At 60.3% G+C, this 19,573-nt stretch overlaps 1 protein-coding gene across 3 annotated transcripts in view; it reads left to right on the top strand.

Annotated features, from left to right (window-relative positions):
• Positions 1-19,313, top strand: part of HM13 (histocompatibility minor 13) — a 36,617-nt gene extending 17,304 nt beyond the window's left edge. Inside the window, exons 4-13 of one of the 3 annotated variants that reach the window (XR_010726038.1) lie at positions 2,791-2,879; positions 4,277-4,362; positions 4,444-4,569; positions 5,171-5,228; positions 7,180-7,263; positions 10,945-10,981; positions 13,242-13,344; positions 16,261-16,346; positions 17,902-18,104; positions 18,887-19,313. Coding sequence is in view for 2 of the 3 variants with exons in the window: in XM_066235151.1 (XP_066091248.1) it covers positions 2,791-2,879; positions 4,277-4,362; positions 4,444-4,569; positions 5,171-5,228; positions 7,180-7,263; positions 10,945-10,981; positions 13,242-13,344; positions 16,261-16,346; positions 17,902-18,048; positions 18,887-18,986 (916 nt within the window). In the remaining variant the exon portion in view is untranslated. The remainder of the gene's footprint in view (positions 1-2,790; positions 2,880-4,276; positions 4,363-4,443; positions 4,570-5,170; positions 5,229-7,179; positions 7,264-10,944; positions 10,982-13,241; positions 13,345-16,260; positions 16,347-17,901; positions 18,105-18,886) is intronic. The other 2 variants (XM_066235151.1, XM_066235149.1) reach the window with 2 other exon arrangements.
• The last annotated feature ends 260 nt before the right edge of the window (positions 19,314-19,573 follow it).

Below are 19,573 nucleotides of genomic sequence, written 5' to 3'. Positions count from 1 at the left end.
TACTTTCATGCTTTCTCAAAGAAAGTCCACAGTGTTGTCAGAATTCTGGCGAGCTGACTTAGAGTCAGCCCTTCCTGGGACCCAACCAGGTCTGAGGGTTTGATGCAGGGAAACAGGCTCAGAGGCCGACCGGGATCTGCAGCTGGTGGGGGAGTCAGGTTTTGAGCCCAGCTCTGTCTGACTCTGAGCAGCGTTCTTTCCAGTTTGGGCAGAAGTGAAGGGGGGGGGGCACCCTCTCCCTGCGGGAGGGGCCTGAGTCTCCTGAGGAACAGCGAGGCAGGGCCGCTGAAAGGAAGACCTGGGGGGGCACCCTCTCCCTGCGGGAGGGGCCTGAGTCTCCTGAGGAACGGCGAGGCAGGGCCGCTGAAAGGAAGACCTGGGGGGGCACCCTCTCCCTGCGGGAGGGGCCTGAGGTCTCCTGGGGAACGGCGAGGCAGGGCCGCTGAAAGGAAGACCTGACCCACCTTCATCAGCCCCCAGGCTTTTAGGGTTCCTTCCTGCCCTGCCATCCCTGGCCTACTGCAGACCAAGACTTGAGCCCCTGCCAGCATCCTTTCTGCAGAGAAACTTCAGCACATTTTTTTTTCCAAGTTGAGAGGAGGGGAGACAGGCTCCTACATATGCCTCCACTGGGATCCACCTGGCATGCTCTGTCTGGAGCCAATGCTTCGCCCATCTGAGGCCATGCTCGCAACAGAGCTGTTTTTAGCACCTGAAATGGAGGCTCCATGGAGCCATCTTCAGCTCCTGGGGCTGATGCGCTTGAACCAATTGAGCCATGACTGCGGGAGGAGAAGGAGTGGAGGCATGGAGAAGCAGGTGGTTGCTTCTCCTGTGTGTCCTGACCAGGAATCAAACCCAGGACATCTGCATGCCAGGTTTATGCTCTACCACTGAGCAAACTAGCCAGGGCTCAGCACATTTTTATCACCTATGAGCTCACACCCCACCCAGCCAACCTTAAGAGGAAAAAAGGCCCAGAAAGCCAGAATTGCTACTTTGGGAAGAGGAGGCTGTATCACCAGCTGTCTTGACCTGTGCCTTCCACCCCCGGGCAAGAGGGCAGCAGGATGTGGTTTTCAGCAGGAAGCAGAGACCTTTAAGTCTGCATTTGGAGGCATTCAAGCAAGAATTTGCCAGGGCCTGGCGTGGGTGGGGCACAGGTGATGAGACAGGACCCCCACCCTCGAGGGGGTTCTCTCAGACTCACACCAGCCTGGTTGATTGACTCTTGCCCTGCGGTTTCCAGCAGCCCCTCTCTTCTTGAGATAACAGAGGTACCAGTGTAGACTTCCTGCTTGAAGCGGAAACGACAGTTAAGCTCCCAGACTGGCAAGCATCCATCTAATCCTCCTAATACGGTGAGGAAGACACTGGTAGTATGCCGAGTAAGGAAGAGTTTGCCTGGAGCAGTTAAGTCACTTCCCCAATGTCACACAGCTCACAAGTGGCAGAGCTGGGATTTGAACCCGGGAAGTCTGCCTCCAGAGTCCATGTTCTTAGTCTCTGCTTCTGAGGAAGAGGCCAGACCGGAGTGAAGGGCTCAGGTTGCCCCTTAGGCTGTCTCTGGCTCTGCACATCCACTCAGCTTCAGACTTCCCCAAAGTATTCAGCAAACTGAGCGGAAAGCCACTGCCGCCTCCCCCAGGTCCCACCTCCCCTGAGCCAGGCCTGCCCGCTCCCATCCTTGCACCCGGCCACGTCCCTGTGTGCAGCCGCCTGGGAGGGTTTGGCTGTTTGACAAGTGGGGAAACTGAGCCCAGAAATGCTTCTTAACACCACCTCTTTCTCCAAGCCCCGGGGTCTTAGAAAGAGGGCTCCCTTCTCCCTGCCATTCCCACTGTGCCATGGTGACCCTTTGGCCCTCCTCCGTTCACCTGCCATTGGGGACACAGTTCTGGGCTTGCCCACCTCGAGCCAGTCTGTCTGGCATTGCCAGATGCTTCCAAGCTCAGTGATGAGGGATGCTCGCAGTTCTTACGTCCCTGCTGTGGGTCCCGTGCTGGCTGGCTTCCCCCTGCCCTCTCTCCTGCCTTCAGAGCAACACCTGAGACAGGTGGTCGCGTCCCCAGCCCCCACGCAGAGCTGAGGAGACGGCTGCTCCAGCGGCTCACCCAGGGCCACACAGCTGGTGTGGGGTTTCGGGGCCAGGCCACCCAGGCTTGTGGCCACTCCACATCCTGCCTGCCCAGGGCCAGGCTGGGCCGAGGCCTGACGTGCTGGTCTTGCTCTGTAGGTGATCCCAGCCTGGCCCGAAGCAAGAGTGTGCTGGGTGATGGGAGAGGAGGCCGGGCCCATCCTGGAGGGAAGGGTGTTTCCGCCCTCAGGGCTGATTCATCGGGTTGATCAAGCCCAACAAGGTCGAGTTCCTGGAAGTCTCAGGCCTCACAAGTCAAGGGAGCGAGGTGACCCTAAGGTCATCTAACTTACCAGGTGGGGAAGGGAGCCCAGGAATGTGTTCTTGACAAGAAACTCCTGATGCAGACAGTGCATGGACCAGACTTTGAAATCCTTCTCTCTCAAAAACCCCTGCGATTTACCTGAAAGCCTGCCTCTGTTTTTGGGTGATAATCAAGAGTGTGGAAGCACTAGAGTCCAGGACCCAACGTTCGCGTCTCGGCTCAGACTCTGACGCCCTCTGTGAGCCTGGACAGTCACTTACTCTCTGACGGCCTCTTGTTTCCAAATGTGTGAAAGGGGCACCATAGCGCCTGCCTGTGGACAGTGAGGGAAGGGCTCTGGGGGTCGTTGGGGCCTCAGTTTGCCAACACGCCTTGTCTTTCCTTCCAGCCCCTTCATGAATAGGTTCTTCCCTGCCAACTTCCCAAATCGGCAGTACCAGCTGCTCTTCACGCAGGGCTCTGGCGAGAGCAAGGAAGGTCAGTGCCGCCCGCCTTCCCCGCTGGGGTGTCCTCTCCCCTCTGTCTCTCTCTCGTTGGGGCTCTGGGGTCACTCTGCCCGGGTCACATCCCAGCTCTGCCACCGCCTGCACGGGGACTCTGAGCCGGCACCTCGTCTGTAAAGTAAAGATGGTGGTCTGTTACCTCCCCGGCAGGCGTGTTGTCAGGACGGGCGGACGGTGCGTGGAGAGCGTCGGGCACACTGCCGGGATGCAGTGAGCACTCGGTAGAAGCTGACCCACAGCTGTTCCTGTCGTGCAGCGTGTAGTGCGATGACTGTCCTCCCTAAGATCAGAAGTGAACAGGGAACTGGGGAGAGCCCGGGCTTGGGGGGTTAGTTAGGGTGCGGGTTCAAGTGCTGTCACAGAGTATTCAAGGGCTTGATCAAATGCAAGGTCTGCCCTGCGAAGTCGGAGCTTGTGAACGCCATGGTCCTTGTCCTAAAGGGCAGGCGGTCTTATGTGATTCTCTGTGCATCTCTGTATTGTGCCCGATACATGTTGAATTAAAAAGAAAAAAGGCTCAGCTTGCACCACGGAGTCCTCGGCCCCAGGCTCCATCTGCCTCTCGCTCAGTGGCCTCTGGGTCTGGGACGGTGACCGTCACTCCCAGTCCCACCCGACGGGAGGAGAGGCCACCCTATCATGGTCCCATTTAGGAGCGGGGAAGCTGGAAAGTGTGGCAGTGAGCTAGTCGGCCTCGTGTTCAGATAGAAGCCATCGGGGTGCGGTTGGCACAGAGGGAAGAGCAGGCATTGGGGCCGAGCAGTGGCTGCTGCTCTGGAATTGGACCGGCGGCCCCCGGCCGTGCTCTGTGGCCCTGGCCCAGCTCCGCCCTCCCGGGCTGCCCTGTTAGGACACTGGGGAGCCGTAGAGGCTGGTCTGGGCACTGCCCCCCGCTGCTTCTCCCGCCCTCTCTTACCTCCCTCCCTCCGCTAGTGGCCTAGGGCTGCCAGCAGCCTTCTTGGTCCCTTTGGTGGCAGATTAGAAAGTTTCCGGAAGAACTAGACTTGCTGAAGACCTGGGCCCAGGCAGGTGGCATTGACTGAGCGCCCCCTGTGTGCCAGGCACTGTGTGGGCGCTTCCTAAGGACGCTCTCACTTGCTCCCCATAGCCTGTCGCGGAGGTGGCATGACCGTCATTTTACAGATAAGGACACTGAAGCTCAGAAAGGGGCCTGCCTCCTCCAGGGTCTCCCACCCACAAGCGCAGAACCTCTGCTCCCAGCCACCTCCCGCCAGCCGCCCCGGCCCCAGGCCCCTGTTCTCTCCGAGCCTCTGACAGTGCCCACAGCCGTGCCCTCCTCCGTCCAGGGGCTGGCAGGTGGGAGGGGCAGCCCCACCCCGGGGAGAGGGCTTACCCGGCCTCTCTGCCCAGAGATCATCAATTACGAGTTTGACGCCAAGGACCTGGTGTGCCTGGCCCTGAGCAGCGTGGTTGGCGTCTGGTACCTGCTGAGGAAGGTGAGCGGCCGGGGTCTGGGCTGAGGCTCGTGGAGGGCGGGCCGGGGGCTCAGCAAGCGAGTCTCACTCCCCTCCCTCCAGCACTGGATCGCCAACAACCTCTTTGGCCTGGCCTTCTCCCTTAACGGGGTGGAGCTCTTGCACCTGAACAACGTCAGCACGGGCTGCATCCTGCTGGGCGGCCTCTTCATCTACGATATCTTCTGGGTGAGTCTTCCTGCTCCTTTCTCCAGCCCAGGAAACAGTCTCGTGGGGGCGGCAGCCGCAGGCTAGACGTCAAGGCCCCAGAGCAGGGCCTCCCTGGGCTCAGCTGTCCACACCCATGACGTGGAGGAGAGCAGGTCCCCCACAGGCTGGGAGCCCACCCTGGACACGGCGGCCCCAGCAGCACTGGCTAATGCTGACGGTGGGCCTGGCGCAGGCCCTGGGTGACAGGTTGCTGCTGACCGCCACACTCACCCCGAGAGGCCTCACTTGGATCGCAGCCCCCTGGGACAGGTGCCCTTCCTCCTCGCCCTGTATGTAGGTGGCACTGGAGGGCCACCCACTGGAGAGGCAGAGCCCTGGACACAGGACGCCTGGTTGGGGCCGTCAGAGGCCCTTTCCTGACTCCTGAATGGCTCCAATTTGTGGCCCAGAACCCGGAGCCTGTGCATTGTCCCTATGACCGTACTGGTGGCTACCTCCTCGCAGCCCACGCCTGCTCTGGGGCCGCCCAGCCGCCTGCAGGTCCCCAGCAGGATGTCGAGGAGCTGGGGTCAGCTGTTCTGTCCCACTGGCCCTGCCTTCCAGACTCTTCTCCTTCTAGGTGTTTGGCACCAATGTGATGGTGACAGTGGCCAGGTCCTTTGAGGCACCAATAAAATGTAAGTGACCGGCCTCGCACAGGGAGCTCCCTCTGCCCCCAGCCCAGTGCCCTTCCCCTTGAAGCCCCTGTTTTGGTCCTATCTGCTCCCTACCCGCTCCTTGTCCCTTACCTGGCTGTGTCCGCGCCCAGCCCCCCTCTGCCCAAGCCCTGCCCTCTGGCCACCTGGTCACAGTGTGTGTGCTGTGGGGTGAGCGGGAACATCAGCGAGCGTGAGGGGGTCTGACACCTGCAGGCCCGCGGGGCCCGCGGAGAGGAGGCCTGAAGCTCCCCTCGCTGGGGCACTCTGTCCCACGTGGTAACACCACGCTGGTCGTGCTTTTCGGGGAACCCTTTGTTTATAACTATGAGAAACCCAGCTACTGGCATCTTAGACAACATAGGATGTTGTTAATGCACACGGTAGCAAGCCCAGTGTCGCAGGGGTGGGTTAATGACCTTGGCTACTGGATGCCCAGGCCTGAGGGCGGGGACAGGAAGAAGCAAGGGTCCTGTCGGGAAGGTGAACAGTGAGTGACCCCCTGGGAACAGCGGTCACAGCAGTCAGAACGAAGTCAGCCGCGGAGAGTCCACAGCCAGCTCTCTCCAGCCCTGCTGCAGCCAGCGCTTCCCCGGAGGCTGAGGGGCTGTGGCCACGCGCTGTTCTCAGAGCTGTGACCAGCCCAGGGGTCCCAGAGGAGAATGAGTCTCTCCCAGTGTTGGCTTAGTAAGTGCGCAGGGCCTGCCCCGGCCCATGAGCCGGCCCACGGTGGGAGGAGGAAGGTCGGGAGAGACAGGCCTGGGTCGCTGTCTCCCCTGCGCCTGGAGGAACAGCACTTGAGCCAGCAGCCCCCCAAAACCAAGGGTACCTGGTGAGGACAGTTCACCAGAGCAAGAAGAGCCCAGAAGCTGGGCAAGCCAGAGCTGTCACTCCCCCCCGTGCTCTGATGGGGCCGCCAAGGCGGCAGGAGAAGCACTGCTGGCTCACGAAGGACTGAGCGGGCGCACAGGGGCAGCGTGGGCGTGAGAACGGGGGCAGGGCCTGCACGGAGGGCCCTGCGAGCAGAGACGCGGGGGGCAGTGTGGCTGAGTGTAGGGGAGCCGCAGGCAATAGGCCAGAGCTGGGGACCGACCACCCGGAGCAGCGAGGCGGTCGGGAAGCCAGGGGCCAGGATGGCCCTGCGTGTCGCGGCCTGCCGGCACACTTGGCCCGTCACCTGCAAAGGCTGTCCGCCCAAAAGCGGGTCTGGGTAAGGGAGGCAGGAGACAGCAGCTAGCACCGTGCCAATCACCTCATTCTCTCCACAACCCTGTCGGCTCAGATCTAGTGTTACACCCATTTCACAGGTGGGAAAACTAAGGCACGGAGCTGCTAGGTCACCTGTGCAAAGGCATTCTGACTCTGGAGCCCTCACCTAACTGCTCGTTGGCTCCCAAGGCCCTGAGGGTGAAATCCAGTTATGGCCGCCTCTAGCCTTTACTGGACACAGAGGGGGGCATTCCTTTCCATCTGTACCCGTTCACCCAGCAGGGTTTCTGAGAGGCCTGAAGCAAGGAATTTGGAGGCATACGGCCCCTTCTCCCTCCTCAGGGACAGAGAGAGCCGATGGCCCTGGCCCTGCCCTAGGACAGAAGCCCTGTCTGCCCACCCCCTGCTGCAGTGAGATGGGAAGCTGTTAGATGGCAGCTCTGTGGGCCCTTCTGTCCCTTTCATCCCCCTGGTTTGAGCGTCCATCTCGCCTAACCAAAGGGCCCCGTGGCTGTAGAGCTCGGTAAAGGCATTAGGCCTGAGACTGGAGGACCCGAGCGTAGGTCCTGCTCTGGCCAGCTGTGGTTTCAGAGGAAGACATTGTCCTTCGGCTCAGCATCCTCTCGCCTCCTTGTCCCCGTCCCCCCACTCAGAGCTGCAGGGGTGTGAGTGTCCCTGATGGAAGTGGGGGCTGCCAGCTCCTCACCTCCCTGCACCCCTGCAGTGGTGTTTCCTCAGGACCTGCTGGAGAAGGGCCTCGAGGCGGACAACTTTGCCATGCTGGGACTCGGCGACATCGTCATTCCAGGTGACTGGCTGGGGTTGGGGTGTCGCCCTGCTGAGACAGCCTTACCCAGTGGGGAGGGGAGGAGAAAGGTGATCCCACATCCCCACCCCGGCTCAGCAGAGCTTGGGAAGGAATCGCCTCAACACACAGTATAGACCACCAGCCGTGTGCCAGGCTGGGCACTGCAGGGGCTGCAGGGAGCATGAGCATCATAGAGTGCCAGCCGTGTGCCAGGCTGGGCACTGCAGGGGCTGCAGGGAGCATGAACATCATAGAGTGCCAGCTGTGTGCCAGGCTGGGCACTGCAGGGGCCGCAGGGAGCATGGACATCATAGAGTGCCAGCCATGTGCCAGGCTGGGCACTGCAGGGGCTGCAGGGAGCATGAACATCATAGAGCACCAGCTGTGTGCCAGGCTGGGCACTGCAGGGGCTGCAGGGAGCATGAGCATCATAGAGTGCCAGCCGTGTGCCAAGCTGGGCACTGCAGGGGCTGCAGGGAGCATGAGCATCATAGAGTGCCAGCCGTGTGCCAGGCTGGGCACTGGAGGGGCCGCAGGGAGCATGAGCATCATAGAGCCCCAGCTGTGTGCCAGGCTGGGCACTGGAGGGGCTGCAGGGAGCACGAGAGTCCTCAGGAGTCTCTGGCCTGGGTGAATAATCAACACTCAGGAACTATAACACTAAAAAATTAAAAGCGGCCCTGGCCGGTCGGCTCAGCGGTAGAGCGTTGGCCTGGCGTGCGGGAGTCCCGGGTTCGATTCCCGGCCAGGGCACATAGGAGAAGCACCCATTTGCTTCTCCACACCCCCCCTCCTTCCTCTCTGTCTCTTCCCCTCCCGCAGCCAAGGCTCCATTGGAGCAAAGATGGCCCGGGCGCTGGAGTGGCTCTGGTCATGGCAGGGCGACGCCCTGGAGGGGCAGAGCATCGCCCCCTGGTGGGTAGAGCATCGGCGTGCCGGGTGGATCCCGGTCGGGCGCATGTGGGAGTCTGTCTCTCCCCGTTTCCAGCTTCAGAAAAAGAAAAAAAAAAGAAAGAAAAAAATTAAAAGCACAAAGGCTAAAAAAAAAAAAAACTACAAAAATAAGTGTGTATGCACTCTCCCCTCACCAGTGTTGGCAAGCGTTCCAGGCCCCTTGGGCCGCCGCCTCCAGTGCTGGGGGCCCAGGGCAGTGGGCCTGTGTGTGAACGTGGGGCCCGTGGCTGTGGGCGCCGCGTCAGCATTCTCAGCTGATGTGCGCACACCTGCTTATCTGCACACGCTGGCCTCCGAGCCCACTGTCTGTGTGGGCGCCAGTCGGGGTGCTTGTGGCTGTGGGCACAGGTGCCCTCGTCTGCAGGCCAGTCATGGGCACCGTCCATCTTGTCTAGCCTGGCGGGTGCGGCTCGGCCCTCTGAGCACCAGCAGCCTCAGAGACCAGTCAGGACACTAAGCGCAAAGCTGAGCTGCCCGTTGGGGCAGCTGTGGTGGCTGAGGTCTGAGTGCGCATCTATAGATAGGGGCCTGACGACGGGCGTGAACGTCCGGAGGGCACACCTTTTCCCGGGTCCCGGACGGACGGTTAGAGGTACCGCAGTGCTTGCTTAAAAGAAGCGAGTTTGCAACAAACTAAGAGCCCGTTTCCTTCCCGCTGCGGGAAGTAATAAGTAATAGCCATTCTAGTGATCCAGGTGGGGCGAGCACTTCCATGTGATCCTTTCCGTTTGTGGCCCGCATGGCGGTGGGCAGAGACGCCCCTCGTGCCAGTGAGGAAACAGGCTCAGAGAAAAGGGCCTCCCTCACTTCACACGCGAGGGGGCAGCAGGGCCCAGCGGGCGGCCAGGTGGGTCTGGCGGCAGCCGAAGGTGACACTGCCTCTGCTCCCGAGCAGCCATTCCAGCCGGAAGACTCGCCGTGCTCAGTGCACCGTGTGCGTTGGCTGCTGCTGCTAGCAGCCCAGGGAAGTAGAGGGGACCTCCCTTTCACAAATGAAAAACGAGGGTTCAGAGAGACTTGCCCAGGGCCCTGGGAGCATGGGCGGTGTGGTCTCGGACCCAAGTGGGTCCACAACCCACAGAGCTGTGGGGCAGGGGGACGTGCTTCCCAGGGAAGAAGCAGCTCCGTTAGACAGAAGAAATCGAGCCCCATAAAGCATTCAGTGCAGGCTGCAGACCAGTCTGTTGCAGGCACCCACGCAGACCTCCTCAGGGACCCCGTGGGCTGGAGTCTGGGCTTGAGGCCTGGCCAGGGCGTCCACATTTCTGTGTGTACCCACACGCATCTCAGTCTTTCAGCAGTCGCGGTAAACGGAAGTTGATTTGCGCTCTCACTTAGCCCCGGGGATCATCGTCTTCAAAGATGGACAGGTAGAGCCTTGTTTTGAGGACCAGATGCACTGGGAATAGCGAAAGCTCTTGCAGAGCTCTGGCTGCTGGGGCAGGTGGGGAGCAGTTGCAGAGTTCAGCCGCCAGGGGGCACCGGATTCCCCACTTTGTTTCCAGAACAGCATTTGTTTGCTCTGTCCACCCACCAGCTCCCCACTCCCATGTGAGGACCAACTCGTTACCCTCTTTAAAATAAGTGTATGTTGCCAGTTGGTGCTTCTGAACAGCAAAGAATGTTTTAGTTCTTGAGAGCTTGTTCTCAACTAAATGAGATTGAACCCTTGCTCTCTCTAAACCCAGAGACCAACGAGGAAGACAGACACCAACTGGTGTGGTGTGTGCAGCTAACAGAGGCTGGAGGGTGTGACTCTTAGGCTTCAGGGTGTCTGGGCTGGGTGTTTTGTTTGTTTTGTCTTGTTTTTTAATCTTAGAGAAACATTGATTTGTTGTTCCACTCATTTATGCGTTCTTTGGTTGATTCCTGTATGTGCCCTGACCGGGGATCGAACCCACAACCTTGCATGTTGGATGACGCTCTAACCAACTGAGCTACCCAGCCAGGGCCTGGGCTGGGTTTTGAAGTGCAGATAGGAGTGCAGGGGCTGGACAGAGCTCCCCCAGAGCCTCCTGGTGGTCTGCCGACGCCTTCTCTTTCCCCAGCAGCCTCCACAGGGTCTTCTTCGAAACATGTTTAGTTGTTATTCCACTTCGAACTCTCCTAGCACGTCCCCTTCCTCAGGGTCGAGACCCAGCTCCTCCTCGTGCCCTGTGGACCCCGCTTGGCTGGTCTCCCCTCTCTCCTGATCTGGACCTCAGCCGGCTCTCCCTGTCCCCTGCCACGTCCCCTGAGCCCCTGTTCCTCAGGACCTTGTCCATGCTGTTCCCTCCGCCCACCGCCCTCACCTGAGTCCCATCTTGATACCCCTGCCCATGACGCAGATGGCAGCCTCGCGGTTGCAGCCTTACACTGACTGGTTCTGTTCGAGCAGCCCTTGTGCCGTGCCCCATGCCCCGCTGGCTGAGCTGGGCGAGCGCTGCTCTGCCTACCCCTGCGGGGCCCGTGGCGCCCGGCACTAGCAGCCCTCCATAAGCGTTTGGGCGGACGGAGCCAGTGGCCCTGGCCAAGGCAAAATCTCGGGACCTCGTTGTCCTCGTGGCCAGGTAGTGGAGAAACGGTTTCTGCCGGCAGCTGGCAGTGCTGGCCACTCCCTCGGCCCCAGCACCTGCTCCATGACAGGGACACCGAGCGGGGGCCGGTATGCGGGGGTCCCGCCCTGCAGGCAGGGCCTGCGCCTTGGGCTGGCCTCCAGCCCCTGTCTCACCCTGCCTTTCTCCGCAGGGATCTTCATTGCCCTGCTGCTGCGCTTCGACATCAGGTAAGCTACCCGGGGCGCCTAGCCCTCAGGCTCCGTGAGTGAGGGGCCTGCTCCTGGCCGGCCTCTCCGGGGCATCCCCGGGGGCTTTCAGGAGCCCAGAGGGGGCATGTCGGGGATGCCCCCACCCCCACAGTGGCCAGAGCAAGTCTGACTTCATCTGCATTTCGAGGTTCTGAGTGTTCAAAGAGCCTGTGGCCAAAAAAAAAGCCCATCGCGCTTTTTCCCTGTGACCTTGGCCGGTGCCCTGACCTTTCTGAGCTGAGGTCTTTCATCCTGATGGTCATGGTCACCAAGGGCCCTGCCTCGGTGTCACACAGCTCTGCAGAGTGCCAGCACAGCTGGCCTCGGAGGCTCCCAGGTGCTACAGCTGTAGTCGTCACCGTTTTTATCAGCCTGGGCTCAGGTCACCGTGGCCCGCCCAGCTGCTCGAGCTGTCCCCACTCGCTCCTTGCTCCGATGTTTTTCGGTCCCCTGTAGAAAGTGAGCACAAGGAGGAGAGGAAAGGGCCAGCGTGAGTCACCAGTTAAGACAGGAAAAGTCACGCTTGAGTTAATAATGCACCTGGGCGGCCGGACCCGCCGCAGCAGGTGGCGTTCGGTTCATGAACTTTCCTTCATCTCCCTGGGCCCAGTGACTGCAGGAGTGGTGACTGTGTTTACCGTGCGATGAGGAGTCGGTCCCAGCGTCACTGAGACCCGGGTTGCATGTGGGACCGCATCTGCCCCACTCACGCCTCCATGTCATCTGTGTAGTGCCACTTCGGGCCTCACACAGGCATCCAGACCTACGGCCTTTGGAAGGGACCCGGCCAGTTTGTAAGCGAGGCACTAGCCAGCTCTACCCTGGCCTGTGCAGAGGTGACACAGAGACACCATGAGAGTCCCCGACTGTGTGCGGGAGACATAGTCAGCTGCCGGCTTCCACAGAGCAGCATCTCGTGTCCAGCCTGGCCTTGCAGGGTGAGCAGGCCCTTCGGCGCTGGGTCCGGAATCTGTACAGCATTCCCGACGAGAGTCTGTTGCACCCCGGGCTTCATGACAGAATAGCTCTCGACGTACTTGCAGCTCAAGTGCAAGGCCTAGAAGCCATCAGGGCAAGGAGAGAAAGGGGTCAGGTGTCCTTGTCATTACACAGAAATTACCGGGCATTGTCCCGGGGGCAGGGGACACACAGAGGTCGTGAGCTGGCCATGGAAAGGGAAGTCATGTCATGGCCACGCCAGGCTGCACGTGGTCCAGCTGCTCTGCAGCTGGTCTTGGACATCAGGTGAACTTCCAGAGGGCACACTTCCCAGGGACTTCACCCCTTGGAAGTCACTGGCATTCATCCACGCAGTCGGCATCTCCTTAGTGTCACAGCAGCTCATTGAACTGTCATGTGCCCTGCACTTAAAAGTAACAGCTTAGGCCCTGGCCGGTTGGCTCAGCGGTAGAGCGTCGGCCTAGCGTGCGGAGGACCCGGGTTCGATTCCCGGCCAGGGCACACAGGAGAAGCGCCATTTGTTTCTCCACCCCTCCGCCACGCTTTCCTCTCTGTCTCTCTCTTCCCCTCCTGCAGCCAAGGCTCCATTGGAGCAAAGATGGCCCGGGCGCTGGGGATGGCTCTGTGGCCTCTGCCCCAGGCGCTAGAGTGGCTCTGGTCACAACATGGCGACGCCCAGGATGGGCAGAGCATCGCCCCCTGGTGGGCAGAGCGTCGCCCCATGGTGGGCATGCCGGGTGGATCCCGGTCGGGCGCATGCGGGAGTCTGTCTGACTGTCTCCCTGTTTCCAGCTTCAGAAAAATGAAAAAAAAAAAAAAAAAAAGTAACAGCTTAGCTATACAGTTTTTGTAACAGCACGATCCACCTGTATCAGATCCCCTGGGTTTTTCAAAATGTAGATTCCTAGACCTTGCCCCGGATGTATTAAATCAGACTCCCTGGGAATTGGGCCTAGAACTCGGTAATTTTTTACACCCTTTCCAGGTGAATTTTTGTGCTGGTGGAATCCAAAGCCGCTGTTCTAGGTTATAGCATTCGATCTTCGCAACCACTGAGGAGCTAGCCTGTGGTTTCCCATTTTGCAGCTGAGTAAACCGAGGCTGAGAGAATGCAAGTGGCTCATCCAAAGAGACATAGCTGGGCCAGTTCCAGAATGCACACCCATCTCCAGGCTCTTCCAGCCCAGGCTGTCAGCCTGCAGGGGCTCCCTAACGCCCCTCTGGGCAGGGAAGCCTGCCGCTAACCCTCCCCTTCTCTCTCCCCATCCCATCCCTGAAGCTTGAAGAAGAACACGCACACCTACTTCTACACCAGCTTCGCAGCCTACGTCTTCGGCCTGGGCCTCACCATCTTCATCATGCATATCTTCAAGCACGCCCAGGTGAGAGGGCCACCCCCAGTGTCTCCAGCCTGTGGTCACTGTAGGTGGCAGGGACGTCGCAGGGCGTGTCTGTTACATACAGAGGTCGGCACTTCCCAGTGGTGTCGGGGCATGCATGCCTGCATCTCGGCCTCTTGCTTGTGGCTGGCACGAGGTGACCACGTCCGCTTTGGGCAACACGCACGTTAGTGGCGAGGAGGGAAGGAACAGCAGCAGGACCAACCGTGCCTGTCGCCTCCAGCATGTTTTTGCCTGCATCTCCTGGGCCAGATCAGTGTCACATGGCCCAGCCGCAGGGAGTCAGAGAAAGAGAGGATGTGACTTCTAGCCTCAGTGGGGAAGACGGAAGCAGGGTGCTGGGTGGGTGTTGGGTGTGTCAGCCTCCTTGTCCCACCAGGATGGGTGCTGAGTTGCCACAGAGCGACGACAAGGTGGGGTGCAGCCCGGAGAGGGGAAGGCTGGGAGGGCGGCGCCAGCAGACCGGACAAAGAGCGCCCGTGTGCTGGCCTCTGCTCTTTACTTCGTGAGGGTCGGGAGCTGATGAGGAAGCAAGTTTAGGTACCAGGCGGCCAGTATGTGGTGGAGCCGGGACTCAAACCTGTGTCTCAGGGAAACCAAGCCCAGGCTCCGGGAACCCAGCCCCTGCCGCTGCTGGCCGCAGGGCTCTGGGCAGGTCACTGAGCTTACATTTAGTTTTCCTTATAGAGGGAGAACAGGAATGAGGGTAGGTAATGGCAGCTGCTGAGAGTAAGATGAGTTAATAAGCACAGGGCCCTGCTGAGCCTGGCCCCCCGCAGTATTAGCTGTCATCGTGGCTGTCCCCACCCCAGCCCCAGGGCACCAGCGCAGAGGAGCCACCTCCACATTTATCCCAGAGCTGTTAGGTAAGCGGCTGCTCTGCGCCACGTTTAGTTGTTACAGTATTTACGTAACTATGGCTGTGTGTAGACTAGTATTTTACAGAAGGTCCAAGGTCCTAGCCCATCGGTAAAGAAACCAAGACCCAATCGGAAAGCCAGCTCTCGCATTCTCTTCTGCTCTGAACAGCCTCGGGGTCTGTGAAAGCTGAGAGTGATCTACGCGTGGCAAGGAGGTGGCAACAGTGATGGAACCTGGATTGGGGAGGAAGCTTAGACAGTTCTCAGCTCGGCTCTCAGCTGGGCTCCCAGCCTTGTTAGTCCAAGCCCAGAGCCATTCTCCTAGCAGCCACCAGGTGGCAGGCTTGCCCTCTGCCTGGCTAGACCTCACCGGGGATCCCATTGTGAGCCCACACGCGCCTGGGCAGAGGCAGGAGGCGGCCCTCTCTCTTTGTGGGGGGACACTGTAGCCCAGACAGAAAAGAGACTTTCCTGGGTTACACAGCAAGTCTGGCTGCAGCCCAGCCGTTCTCTCAGTCATCCCTGAGGGCATCTCCCTGTAATCTTGGGAGGGGGATCCAGGACACGAGGGGCGTCTGTTCCGTGGAGTTTCTCTTCCTCTTCAAGACACAGGCGGTCCCAGTGCCAACAGTGCCCTAGATAGGGTCTCTGCATGTGCGGTCTTCAACCCCCTGACCCTCTCAGAAAGCCACTCTAAGCCCAGGCTCTAGAAGCCTTCTAGAAAGGCCCTTAGAGATGATCAGGTGTCCTTACTGTGCAGGGAGTGGTTCAGCTGTGTTCACTCAGCAAAGCCAGGAGTCCTGACCCCCACTCCCTGCCCCCAGCTTATATCGCAGCCTCTCCTTAACACTGGCTTTCTTTGGAGAGATTCCCTGGTGTCTTGACAGGAAAGAAAATAACAGTGAGCCCCCCAATAACCGAGAACTCACTGCCTCCCAGGGGAGCCCCTCCCTCTGGCTCTGAGAACTGCTCTGGCTGCAGACCTTTGTCATTGTGATTTCCACTGCCCTCAGCCCAGAGCCTAGCTCAGAGCAGAGACCTGATGCAGTGGGAGAAGCTCGGGTGCCCAGGTTCAAATCCAAGCTCAACCACTTACAGACGCCCTGTGTACCTTGGCCAAGTCATCACCCCCCTGTCAGAACCTCATATCCTACTAATTGTGTTGTTACTAGAATCACAGATAATGTCCTGTGAGGTGGCATGGTTCACAGCCAAAGAATGATCTGAGGATCGACTCAGAGCTGTGGAGCCCTGTCCTCTGGCCAGGGACTGGCTTGGTCTCAGGAGTGATGTGTCCTCACCTGGTCATCTCTAAGACATTCTTTTTTGTTTGTTTGTTTTTTGTTTTTTAATTTATTCATTTTTAGAGAGGAGAGAGAGGGAGAGAGACAGAGAGGGAAGGAGAGAGAGGAGAGAGAGAGAGAGAGAGAGAGAGAGAAGGGGGGGAGGAGCTGGAAGCATCAACTCCCATATGTGCCTTGACCAGGCAAGCCCAGGGTTTCAAACCAGCGACCTCAGCATTTCCATGTCGACACTTTATCCACTGCGCCACCACAGGTCAGGCTCTAAGACATTCTTAACACTGTAGGTGCCCATGAAGACCCCGTTTGCTTAGTTAGTAGGTAGCAGCAGCTACACAGACAGAGGTCCCAAGGCTGAAGGTGACAATGAGGAGTGATTGTATGGCCAGGGCAGGCCGGGTCGGGTGAGGGGTGGAGAAATGAGCAAGAGGCTTCACGGGGGGGGGGGGGCTCCATGCCGCTGCAGGCATCAGGGCGTGGACGGTCTAACAGCAGAATGGCGGGCAGCCGGGCAGCCTTGGAGCCCTGCCTGCTTGACTTTCCCTGGGTTTCTTGCCTTCCCTCCCAGGGAGGAGCAGCCCTGGTCTGGGAGTCAGGAGACTCGGGCCAGGCCACTGACGGTCCGTGAGCCTGGGCAGTCGCCGTCCCTGTTGTGCCTGGGAAAGCAGCGGAGCGCTGGGCATGGCCATAAGCGGTCTCCTGCCCGGCACTGCCTCACTGCCCGTGTCCTCTTACAGCCTGCCCTCCTGTACCTAGTCCCTGCCTGCATCGGCTTTCCCGTCCTGGTGGCACTGGCCAAGGGAGAAGTGACCGAGATGTTCAGGTAAGGGGGGCAGGGGGCGCTGTCTGCACACACGGGAGCACCGCAGGCTGCGGGGCCGTGGGTACATGTCTCCAGGGGAACGCTGTTCCCACCCGCCAGCCCCTTGCCCTTTCTGCCAGCACGTGGTGCCTGTTCTGTGGGCGGGCAGCCGGGGGAGGGCAAGGCCTCGGGCTCCCCAAACAGCCTCCACGGGGCCGAAGGCCAGAGGGCCTCGAGAAGGGCATGGCTGGTGTAGAATTTCTCCCCTGGGCTGCCTCCCCGTTAGGAGGCCTGAGTTCCCATCTCCCAGGACCCTGCGGGACTCCAGGCAGGTACATCCTGCCTCAGTTTCCACCGGGGTAATAGTGGGGCTCGGGTGTGGTGGCAGCCCGTGCCTGCAGCCTCTGTGGCTGTAACCCGCAGGCAGCTGGCTGGTCCGGCTCAACCCTGTCATACCCTTCCCCACGGCCACGTGTACGCAGGGGCACCCGATGCACAGCCCCGCCCACACCCAGGGCCTGCGTGACTGCGGCAGGTGTCTGCTCCCAGCACACTGACCCCGCCTCCCAGGGGCCCAGAAATAGCTGCCAGCTGCGATTAAAGCTGCCCACTCAGGGGCCTCCTGCCCAGCTCCGCCTGCCTGGCCTCCAAGTTGTCCCTCGAGCGCCCGCCTTGGCCTCCTGTGCACTTGGCTGCCTCCGAGGGCACCTGTGACTCAGCCCTCCCCCGGACCCGCCCTGCTGGGAAGCCCCAGGCGCCCAGCCTGCCCGCCCTTATCTCTCAGCCCCGCAAAGCATGTTATGGACTCTGAGCCCAGGCTGCGGGTGACCTTGAGGGCCAGCCAGGTCTGGGGGTGCCTGGGGACAGGGGCAGGGGCAGGACCTGACACCCGAGCTCCGCACCTGCCCGCACCCCTGGCTCTCACCCAGCCTCAGCCGTTTTCTCCTCGTGGGCTCAGGCTCTGAACACACACAGCCAGAGCAGGGGGGGCCCGCATACCCATCGGCGATGTTTGCCCATACAGGCGCCCGTTTCCGCGCCCACCCCGCAGGAGTGGGAGAGCAGGCGGCCCTCTCTTCTCCCTGCCCGTCTCTCTGCAATTCTCCACCTCCTACGTTCTACTTTTCCCTTTCTTGGCATTCCTCCTTTTTTTATTCATCTTCAAATAAGACATTTACGTGGTTCAAATCCCATAACGGTGAGAGGGACAGCGCCCTCAGGGCCCCAGCCACCCCCTGTGGCCAGCTCTGTCCCAGGGTGTCCGCGGTCAGAGACGCTGTGCACTTAGCAGCGAACACACAGGTGCCGGTCCTTGCGCAGGCGTGGCATCCTCGGAGCATTCCGCGCCCCGACTTGTCACACAGCCGCCCAGGAACGTCCTGCTCCGCTGCCCGGCGTCCCTTGTATTAGTACCTCTCCCCTTTCTATTCTGTGAGTGACACGGGCTTCTTTCCTGAGAGCCTGGAAGTGCAGAGAGCAGTCAGACGCGGCTCCGCCCCCCTGCCCCGGGAAGAGGGGCTGCTGTCCTTCCTCGCCATCTCTCTCTCTTGTTCCTGTCTCTGTCTGTCTCACACAGCTACGAGTCCTCGGCGGAAATCCTGCCTCACACCCCGAGGCTCACCCACTTCCCCACGGTCTCGGGCTCCCCCGCCAGCCTGGCCGACTCCATGCAGCAGAAGCTAGCTGGCCCTCGCCGCCGGCGCCCGCAGAATCCCAGCGCCATGTAATGCCCAGCGGGTGCCCACCTGCCCGCTTCCCCTCACTGCCCCGGGGCCCAAGGTAGGGCAGACACCCCAGCTCCAATGGACGGGGTAGGGAGCGGGGCCAGGCAGCAGGGCCCCCCAAACTCCCGTGTCCTCGCCAGCGACGGGGGCTCTTGCAACACAGCCGACGTCAGCAGCCCTTATCAATCAGCAGAGGGGCTGGTGCCGCCTGCTGTACATAGATAATCTTGGGCAAGTCGCTTTCTTCTTTCAAAGTCTTTTTTCTTCATCTGTTAACTGGGCACATTTCTGCCTCATGGGGCTGATCTGGTGAGGAAATGGGCTTGTCCTTGGCATAAACTCCGTTGCTCAATCAGTGGAGCCAATAGTAAGAGTTAAGCTAGAGTGTCCGCCTTCGAGAGTGGCACCGTGCCACGTGCCCGTGGAACAACCCCTTGCCCGCCCGCACCCCTGGGGCTGCGCCCTCTGCCATCTGCCATGTGCCCTGGGCGTCAGCTGCCTCCCATCACCGCTCCTGGCTGCCCCTCTGTTTCCCCACTGTCTCCAGTGAAAGGTTCAAGATGCTTAAAGTTGATCTGCAAAAACCCGAGACAACCTCTCCTCCATGTGCCACTGCCCGTGCCGCCTCCTGGCACCGCTGGAGACTGGGAAAGGGGCTGCCTGGCTGAGATGGGCATGCAGCAGGCCGGACCAAGCCCTGCAGGAGGCTGGGCCTCGGGTTGGGGCTGACCTGCCTCGTGAGCCCAGGAGTTCTCGGGGACCGTGGGGTGGCGAGACACAGGGGTCTGTGCTCCCCTCCTCTAAATGGCTATTTTTATTGTTTTGCTTTTCTGTCAGTTATGAGGAGTCAAACCCTAAGGATCCAGGAGCCATGACAGAATCCAAAGAGGGAACAGTGGCCTCGGCATCCAAGGGGCTGGAGAAGAAGGAGAAGTGACGTGGCTGGTGGCTGGTGCCTGGCCCTCAGAGGCTGGACCAGGCCGGCGGGGACAGCCGGCACGGACTTGCACAGGCGGAGGGCACCGGAGGCCTAGCACCCCCAGGGTGGGGTGGGGCAGCAGGGTCCTGCAGCGGGCCTCTGGCCTGGGTCCCTCCTCCTCTTCTCTGGCCTTGCCCTGCCCCTCCCTCTCACCTGCAGGCAAAGGAAGCCCCAGCCGCCCCCTTTCCCTCAGGTGCCAGGTGGGAAGAATGGGTCTGATTTTTAGATTTTTGTATTGTGGACTGATTTCACCTCACATTAAATCTCACCCTGTTGCCCAGGCAACCCGCTGTGGTCTGGAGTTCTGTGCACCCAGCCTCTTCCGTTGGTTCACTAGCTCTCACCCTCCACCTGGAAACTTTCCTGTAAGCCCCTTCCTGGGGACAGGACTGTCACAACCCAGGGTCCGGGGGCAGGCCCTGACCTCTGGGCCCCTCTGTCCTGGATGCCCACCCAATGTGCCCACTCAGCACCCCTAGGATGTCCTCTGGCCAGCAGAGGGGGCCCGCGAGCCCACCTCTACCCCTGAGCTGTGCAGTTTTCCT

This window comes from Saccopteryx bilineata, chromosome 6, assembly GCF_036850765.1.
Source record: "Saccopteryx bilineata isolate mSacBil1 chromosome 6, mSacBil1_pri_phased_curated, whole genome shotgun sequence".
NCBI lineage: Eukaryota > Metazoa > Chordata > Mammalia > Chiroptera > Emballonuridae > Saccopteryx > Saccopteryx bilineata.
This window is presented reverse-complemented; position numbering and strand designations above follow the sequence as displayed.